The sequence below is a fragment of the Calypte anna genome, chromosome 5A (assembly GCF_003957555.1).
Source record: "Calypte anna isolate BGI_N300 chromosome 5A, bCalAnn1_v1.p, whole genome shotgun sequence".
In the NCBI taxonomy this organism is placed as follows: domain Eukaryota; kingdom Metazoa; phylum Chordata; class Aves; order Apodiformes; family Trochilidae; genus Calypte; species Calypte anna.
In genome coordinates, this window is record NC_044251.1 from 30884020 (window position 1) to 30893439 (window position 9420).

Below are 9420 nucleotides of genomic sequence, written 5' to 3' on the forward strand. Positions count from 1 at the left end.
TCTACCAACACAGCCACCCCAGGAAGAGAGGAGACATCCCATCCTGCAAACCTGTAGGAGAAGCCAATGCAGACGATGAGCTAATCACCCCAATTTAGGAACGCTTCAACTTCACCACAAGATCTCCAGAAATGGAGGGTCTATAGTCATGTGCGAAGTCAGACGACACAGCCACAATACTGACAGCACCTGACACAGTCCTGAAAGTGCCCAAGTCTCAAATCTAACTGATAAAGAACCTGCACTCTACTTTACAAGGACAATCTTTCACAAAGATGCTGCAGGTGAGTCCCTGAACAAGGTGGACATTTGGCACCACCACTGCTCAGAGATGTAAGAGGTCAGTACAAGGGAGAGGGGCAAGAAGCAGTTTAAGGAAGAGTACGCATATACCTGTATGCTCAGGGTCCAAAGTAACCTGGCATAAATTGTCTCCGGACAGACATGAGTCACTAAGAAATTGTTCAAAATAACCTGTAAGGCAGCCTTCAATTGCCATGGTGATGTTTCCTAATGCCTAAGAGCAGCTGAGTACTGAACTCCACACACCTCATTCACTAACAAAAGCATTCATTATATATAACAAAAAACCCCCAAACAATAAAAAACCCAAAAACCAAAAAACAAACAAAAACCCCCCCAAAAAAACCCAAAAAAAACCCCACAACCAACCAACAACAAAAAAAAAAAATCCACAACAAAAACCTCAAAAGAATTGTGGCCATTTTAAGCCTCCTCAAATCAAGGGCTGATTTACACACTTGCATTTCAATGGGGAGTACTGTGCTCACCTCGCTGTTAATTCAGAAGATGGAGCTGGCTTGCTTTTTGCTTCACAATTCATTAGGCAAAGGGAAGAGGATTCTCTGAGACAGTGTTACTTTTTCTGCCAGGAGTTATCTATTTGCAAAAGTGGGTCAACTTTCTCTTGGTGGACATGTTAGTGTGCGAGTGCCTCGCAGCGCTGCCTGCAAATTTCTGCCCGCTCTGCGTGCAGAGGAACCTCTGCACGTAACTATTTATGGCAGCCAAGTGTTTCATGAATTGAAGCGAGTTAACCACGAGGGTATGATGACATTTGGCGACAGGGCAGGATGAATTCTGGCTGGCAGACAAAAAGTCAGGTTGAAAATACAGAATGCAGAAGCAAACCCAGCCAGTTGCTGCTAATTCTCAGTAAAACTGGCTGTGCAGCCCCCTAATCTTCCTTCTTCCATCCAAGCAATGTTGACTGTGTTGCAGGGGGATGCATTAAGGCCTGATTGTGAACATGGAAAGGAATTCAGCTCTCCCGGGGCCAAGCGTTTAGTGTACGCTAAATGCGCTTATAAATTTTTTCATATGCTTAACTCCACAACTCGTGATTTACAGCAGATATTTTTGCCAGCACCTCATCTCCATCTCACCTACAAGTGAGATCAGCCATTGTACATCCTTCTGCTCCAAAGGGCAGCTCCACTATAGAAAGATGCCATAGGGCCAGCCTGAGGGGACAACATCAGCAAATCCTGCCAGGGAAATCTCTGTGTGAGATGCAAGCAAGCCCCCAGACATGCTGGAGCAGATTAAATGCCCAAAGCCTCCCTGTATCACCCAGGATATATGAATGTGGTCAGACTTGTCCCCACAAAAGCTTTACCTCTTAAGCTTTCTAAGTCAATGCTTCTGTGTTAATATTCATGCCCCTCAGCTCTGCACACATCCTAAGAGCAACACCTGCCAAGGCTGCATTTTGGGTTCCCATGACTGCCACTTTATTAGATGACCATTTAATTCGATCTTCAGCTTTATTTGATGAAATGTCTCCAGAGGACCAAATCATTTACATGTAACCAATACAGTTTACTTCCCTTATTTTGATTGCTTTCGACAAGTGTAAGTGGTTAATTCTATCAACGGCCCATAGAAAATTGCCTTTTAATCAATACAAGTCTTTTCCTTCAGCGGGACAGCTCAGAACAAGATGTCTATAGAAAACTGAAAGAAACAAAAATCAGAATGCACTATGGAGAATATATGTCCCAATTTTAATACCTAGCCTAAGTACATTGAGCCTTTTTTTCAGGGACACCAACTATCCTGAAGTTTGGGAGCTGAGCAGTCTGGGGTGCAGGCAGTGACCCAGCAAGAATGAAAGAGCAGGCAAAGTGTCTCAAGTGAAGCACTGCACAGAAGCCCTGTGGATGAGTAGCCAACAAGTGCCAGTCACAAGAAGCTGCACCCTTACTGTCTGAGACCTCAGCATTGACAAACCTAATAGCCGAACTCATCGAACTTACAGAAAAGGAAGAAAAAGGTGTTTCTATAGAGGTCTTACATATAGTTTACCAGCCCAGGGCAGGTTTCCCAGATGAAACACAAGGAACATGCAGCAGGAACGTGTAGCAGCCTAAAGCAGCAAAAATACTGACATCTTAAATATGGCAGTATCAAAAAAAGTCAGAGTAATGCTCAGAAAATGAAAAGCGCTCTTTACGTAAGAAAAATATTTATTGGTCAAGTAGCTGAACCTCTGCTTAAGCATGGCAGGGGCCACTGAGCTCTGATGGGTCTCCATCACAGATAACTGGGCTTTCTCTATCCCCATCGCTGTGCCCATGCAGCGTGGGGACTACAACAGGATAACATCTGACATCTACTGAAAAAGGCAATTTCCTTTCTTTCACCAGGGATAGCACAGCTGCACCGGAAGAGGGGACAAGGGTCATCATTACACCTTGAATAGGACTGATCTCACCTGATTTGAGACGGTTGCATACAAACTAGTGGTCAAGGCTGCCTTCCCACCAGCAGAGAGAAAGAGCACAATTAAGAGTAGGATTCTTCTCCCTCTAAAGCAGTCACAGGTGACACAAATCATGTCACCAAAGTGCCTTTCTCTACATGCCCAATAAAGAAAGCCCAAGGGAACACAGATGTTAAGGTCTGTATTGGATATATCTCAAATTAAATGAGATGAACCTCACCCTTTGCTTCTGCCTCTCATCTCAAAGGCCTCATTAATACATCTTAGTAAATAATACATATGTTGATTATATATATGCTAATAAAAACAGAGGCCTTTGGCCTAAAGGCTGTGTGAAGAAGATGAGAAATAAGTGCACGGTAGCTGCACATCTGATCAATACCAACCCATAGGGAACAGCCACTCCTCTTTGCCACCATTTTAACTGTAATATATCATACCCCCTAGGTAAATATGTGGACATTTACAAGTGGTAATCAATAGAAGCAGAGATTTTCCCACCCCCCCACCCAGAGAGACCATTCTTCTGTTGGTTCAAATAACCAAGAGGCCATAGATTAATGTATGTCCTACTACAGGCTATTTGACATATCCATGGCATCTTCTGAGCTTCTCTGACCTCTTTTCCAGTGTTGATTATTTTAATAACTTAAAAAACAAACAAACAAAAAACCCCATCAAATAAAACCAAAACATAACTCTTCACACTGAAAAAGAAATGCACTGGTATTTTACCCAACTGGAATAAAGTCAATGCCCATTTTGTGAACTCAGAGCAAACACCTTTAGTGGAAGCTGAAGGAGTTTTAACAATACTCTGTTGGTGGTGGGGGATGACAATTAAAGCCTGAAAGCTTTGCCTGCATGCATGTCCCAGGCACAGGTAGTGAAGTCTGTATGCCTCTAGGCTCTAAAATGAATGAACAGTTGTCTCAGTCAGATCAAGATAAGGCTAAAACCCATGGAAGCCTGGCCTCAGGGAGCTCCCAGTCACTCCTCCCAATGTTCATACATACCTCACAGTACAGGAACATATTCTGGGGTACCTGAAGGCTTTTTCTTTCCCCCAGGTCCCATTAATATCACCCACTTTGTCTTCCTGTTTTGGTTTTTTCTTACTCTGTTTTTCTTGGAAATTTTATTTTGCCAAGAAAAAGGCAGTACCAATGGCCATTGTTCCAACAGGGCTGCCTAAAAATGGACAGACAGAAAGGTTATGTATGCATAGAGACTCCCACCGTGCATACAGAAGAAAGCCAAAGCACTCACAAGCACAACACAGCATATGTGCCTCAATTTTTGTCCTAGATCTGTGTGTAGATTTATGGTAACTGTGTCATATCACTCAACCTGGATGCAACTGCCCTGTTCCCATCATGTAGTTTGGAGATGACCCCCCACAGCCCAAATCCCAGCTCACACATGGAGAAGAGAAACACCACTCTCTTTTAGACTAAGCAGACTTCCTCTTGCTCTCAGCAGAAAACCAGAACTGCAGAGGATTACGTGTCATCTAATATTAACCATTTTTATGCTATCACTTATACTTACTACTTCATATTCCATGAGCAGAAAATTAATCATCATGTTCTAGGTATATGCTTCCAACAAGACAGTTTATACAAGTAAACAGGCTTCAGAAAAGTGAAGGGAAGGTGGATCACAGGTTGTGTTGAGGTTTTTTCTGTTCTTTAAACTTGTACCTTCTATACTGAAATAACTTTACAAAACTAGAGTTCATCACATGGGGCACTGAAGCAAATAAATTAAGCCCTTGTTCACCAATTCACTTCCAAGTGATTGATGAGGAAAAAATGAGAAATATTTAATCTACCTTTGCTCACCAAGATTTCAGTAAAGAGCTACTTTCCTAGGAGCATTTAACAGCCACCGTACTTTTGATTCCTTTAGAAAAGCACTAAACAAATGAATGAGTCCCGATCAAGACCTAAAAAAGCAGAGCATTACATGAAGACTCAGTGATACCACTACCAGGGCAGCACCTTTCAGGACTTTACAGCTTTTCCGTATGCAAATGTACCCGAGCAAACAGCTCACCACGTCTTGCCCCAGCAGTCATCCAAGGCTTCTCCTCTGTTCTTACTACAGATGCTAAATTCTGCTCTGCATGTGTTTCAGATCCACCACCACCACCCTCAGTAAGAAAGCATACCAGGGCTGTTCACTGTGGTATTTGCAGAGCTGACCAGTGCTTTATCCACCAGCTAATAATCCAGTTGTTCAACGACATGAAACAACAGCAAACCAGACCCGAAGTCTGCAACCTAAAAATGAAAGGCCACACTTTCTCATCTTTTTCCCTTCCATTTTATCCCAGGGGAAGAAAAATCATCACGAAGAGAGTACTATAAGGCTGACATCTAACGTGCATGCATGGAAAGCTGAGACGGCTCCAAGAGACGTGGAAGGCTGTTCGATGCCAGGGCTGCTCCGTGGCAGCTTCACTGCCCATTTGACTTCTGCGTTTGTGTTTCACGTTCACTGGCCCTGCTCTTCTACATTCCCACAGCCTTAACAGAACCGCAGCTTGGTCCCAGGCAAGCCCTCCTCCCAGACTTCTTGCTGTCAGTCAAAAAAGGGGCCTGATAAGCTTTGCATTTGCATATGTATTGAGAGGCATTTCCAAAGGCTCAGTCAGGGAAATGCCCTTTCTGAATACCGATGCTATCTGAGAATGACAACTACTCAAGTCACTTTACAGCTTTACTACCTAAGTGGAGAGAACAGGCTTGTTTGCATCTTTACAAGGATTATTAGCTTTAAAAGTGCTGATGATATCTGTCCCACTCTCAGAAATGAATCTGAGCAGGTCCACAGGCACCCCAAAGCTAGAAGTCACAAAACCTTTGGTCCCACAAGGAAATGCTTTATCCTGTCTACGCATGAGCATCAGAGAAGTTGTAGAGGGATGCTTGGGAACACGTGCAGATCTTCTACAACCCCTCCCTACACTTACCCTATATAGTACAGGACATGAGACTCAGCTCTCAGTCCCCCTCAGATGCCGGTGCTGGACACCGTCCTGCACACAGCACTTGAGGATGGCAATGAGGACTGAGCTCTGAAAGCAGAGACCTCCCTCTTTATTCTGGGACAGTTGAGTCCCATTCCAAGCATGGAGCTGAAGGGATAGCTCTGAGGTCGTCATGGTGTCTCATATGTTAAAGGACCCTAGGTTAACAGGAACAAATTCAACTGACTTTGTCCTTGTCAGCTGTCCATACCTAAGAGGGATGAGGTTGCAAAACAGAACTGCAATGACCTTCTGTCCCAAACCAGTAGAGGCACATTCAGTATCTGCAAAGTAGTCTCTGTGCCTCTGTGCAAAGTAATCAATGCTTTATGAAAATAAAGTCCAGTCACTTCAGGAACAGATGCTATCTGAACACTTACAAACCAGATACTTCTGATTTACACAGCACTAGGAGAGAGAAAAAACAATAAATATTAGATGCCTTGTGTACCCTGAAACATCTGGTGACTGGATCACCCTTGAGACCAGCGATCCCTGTCTACTGGGTGAGGTGGCCAGAACATCTCCAGCTGTGAATGGAGGACTGGGTTGATCAGTGCTGTATGCTTTCAGATCTCTCGAAGCATAAGAACTTTCCGTAAATCACAGGGAAAAAAGCATCAGCACTCCCTGGTCCTATCAGTACCACCAAAATCTGAGTCTTCAGCTCCCAGAGCCATCTGGAAATCACATCCACTGCTGACACCAGTCAGGGCCAACCTCTGGCTCCAGCCCCTTCTCTGGAGGAGGGGAAAGGGTACTCCCACCAGAAAACAGTCCTCCTTGGTTGGAAAAGAGGACTAAGAACATTAAAAGGAGTCACATATACAACAGTTAATTAGATTGGTGCTGGCTTAATTCCTGTTGAACCCTCATGGCCAAACCACACCTTCTACAAGTCAAGTATTTGGTCTTCTTGGTTTCAAAAGAGAGAGAAAAACCTCTCAGTTTTAAAGATATTCCAGTATTATTATTTTAATGCTGTTTGACTATTAGACAACAGCAGAAACTTTGCTGAAATACAAACTGCCAGAGGAGTCTTGGCACGATTTCCCAGTGGAGCTTGTTTCTAACTTTAATGACTACACTGAACAAAATTGTGAGTAAAGCATCCCTTGGAGAGCAATCTCTCCTCTACACACAAACCTCCCGTTTCTGAAGTGGAGCAGGACAACGGGGGGTGAAGCCAAGTTGCACCTCTCCAAAACTGCTAAGCATGCCAGAGCCAGCCTGCCCCAAGCACCTATGGAGATAACAGGTGATGCTCTGTGGGACAAACCTGCACTTTCACCAGAAAGTGCTTCCAAAATCTCATCCAAGCTCTAAATCAATTTTATCAGACTAGCAAACACTCAAGCCATATGTAAAGCAAAGTATTAAAAGGGAGAGAGGGGGAAATAAGGAAAACCAGTGCTTACCCTGAAAACGCCGGCAGCTTATTGTTAAAAAAAAATAAACAAAACAAGACACAACAGCAAAACAGCAACCCTGCAGATAAAACTGGCTCCAATGCTCAGTCCCAGACACTGATAACACAGGCAAGGAGCACTACCAAACCCCTGCACACGGACCCTCACCAGGGCACCGGGGATGGGCAGGGGTGGGGATGGCAAGGACTACCTCACCCCATTGCCCAGGGGGACAGGACCTGCCGAGGGGAGGTGGGGAAGGGGAAAGGCCGGTGGCACCTGCTGCCAGCGGGGCTGGGACTCACCGTTGAGGCCGTTAGGGATGCTCCTGTGGTGAAGGGGTGCGGATAGGTCATCCATAGACCTCCGCATGGCCCCGGCCTTGCTCTCGCCCGCCTTGTGGTGGTGGAGGTGGTGGTGGTGGTGGTCGGGGCTGCCCGCACTGCCCGTGCTGGAGGTGCTGCTCCCGTCCCCCACGTCCCTGGTGGCCGAGCCGCCGTTGAGGTTAGTCAGGCTGGCCTGACTGTCAATGGAGCTTCGGGAGCCGGCCCCGCTCCGCTCCTCGTCCAGCATGAGCACCATCTCCTTCAGCTCCACGTTCTCCCGCAGAAGAGTCTCCTGCCTCGCCTCCAGGTCCTTCAGCTTCTGCTGGTACATGCCCACCTCTTTCCACATCACGCTGGCCGTGTGCCTCCCGAAGCGCTGCCATTCCCTCGACAGCTTCTTGCCTTTCTGCCGGTCGTCGTCCAAGAAGCAGCAAAGCTCCCTCAGCTCCTGGTTGTCGTCCTGCAACTTCTGGTTCACCTCCTTCAGCCCGCGGATCTCGTGCAGGTGGAGCTGCAGCCGCCGGTTCACGTCCTTCATTAAGTTGCCATGTTCCACCATTAAGTTCATCTTTTCATTCTCCACTTTCCTCAGTCTTTTCACCAGCTCTTCTTTGCTCCACCTCAGCATCTCCTCTTCCGAAATTTTGCTCAGGTCTTCTTTAGACCCTTCCAAGGAATTTTTTGCCATCATCTGTGACTAGGCAGCGTTCACTCGCACACGGTAACAAATGGATGGGGTTATTTGGATTATTTTGTTCGCTTTATTTCCTGGGACTAAGATTCACTGCAGCATCTCGGGGAAGAAATACAATTCTTCACGAAGCGTTGGACAAGGAAGAAGAGCAACGCCGGGCTGAAAGATCTGCTCCCTCACATGCCCCATAATAAAGAAAATCATAAAAAAATAATATTAAAAAAAGCAATCCAAAAGGAAAATAAAAAAAAAAAAAATAAAAAAAAATAACGGCGTCCCCCCGCCAAGGGGGCTGGGGACAGCCGGGAGTCAAGCGCTGCCCCCCTCCAAACGAAGCCTCCGCAGGGGATCGGCCAACTTACCGCGGGCGAAACAACTACGCGGCGGCCGTCCCCCCCGTTCCCGGGCGCTCCGTCCACTTGTGCTCCCGCCGCTCCCCGCCGCGGGAGACCGCGCACCCGCACCCGCCGCCGCTGCCCCGCTCTGCAGACCCGTAGCTCGCCCGCGGCGAAGTGGGGCCGAGCCCGGCGCGGTGGCTGCCGATGCCGGTGCAGCGCTGCCGACGAGCGGTGGGGGAGCCGGCGCCTTCCCGGAATGGCTCAGCCCTCGGGAGGGAGAGAGGGAGAGAAGGAGGGAGCGAGGAAGGAGGCGGGCGGCAGCGCCGGGGTTGGTCCCACCTCCTGCCGGCCAGGGAGGTGCGGCCCTGCCCCAGCCAAACCGAGCCACGGACGAGCAGAGGCGGCTGCTGGCGGAGGGGTGTCGGGCCGGGCCGATCTGATCTGATCCGATCCGATCCGATCCGAGCGCCGCCCTCCCCCGCCGCCCCGTTGGCTGCCGGGCTGGGCGCTGGCCGGGCCCCGGTGCGCCGCGCCCCTCCGCCGGCTCGGGTTACCGGAGCCGCGGCCGCCACAGCCAATGCGGGGCCGCCTGGCGCCTTCAAACGGCAGCAGGTACAAAGGGACGGGGCTGCTCCCTCCCTCCGCCCGCCCTGCCGTACCCTGCCCGCTGCCGCCAACTCACAGCTGCAACCCACCCGCCTCCCCGGGTCTTCCATGCCCTCTTTCTCCCCCTTTTTTTTTGCCTTTTTTTGTTGGTGGTTTTCGTGTTTTTGAGGGTTTGTTGTTTTGTTTTGTTTTGTTTTTTCTTTAAAAAAAAAAAAAAGAAAAAAGAAAAAAAAAAAGCTATCGGAGGGAGCACCATCCCGGGGAAGG

At 47.7% G+C, this 9420-nt stretch overlaps 1 protein-coding gene across 3 annotated transcripts in view; it reads right to left on the minus strand.

Moving 5' to 3' along the window:
* The window catches only part of CCDC85C (coiled-coil domain containing 85C), a 104427-nt gene extending 95768 nt beyond the window's left edge, over nt 1-8659 (minus strand). Inside the window, exons 1-2 of one of the 3 annotated variants that reach the window (XM_030451719.1) lie at nt 8572-8659; nt 7495-8384 (exon numbers count right to left, since the gene is read on the minus strand). In XM_030451719.1, coding sequence (XP_030307579.1) covers nt 7495-8206 — 712 coding nt within the window. In that variant the 5' untranslated portion in view covers nt 8207-8384; nt 8572-8659. Of the gene's footprint in view, nt 1-7494 lie in introns of all 3 variants that reach the window. The other 2 variants (XM_030451720.1, XM_030451721.1) reach the window with 2 other exon arrangements.
* Between the last annotated feature and the right edge of the window lie 761 nt (nt 8660-9420).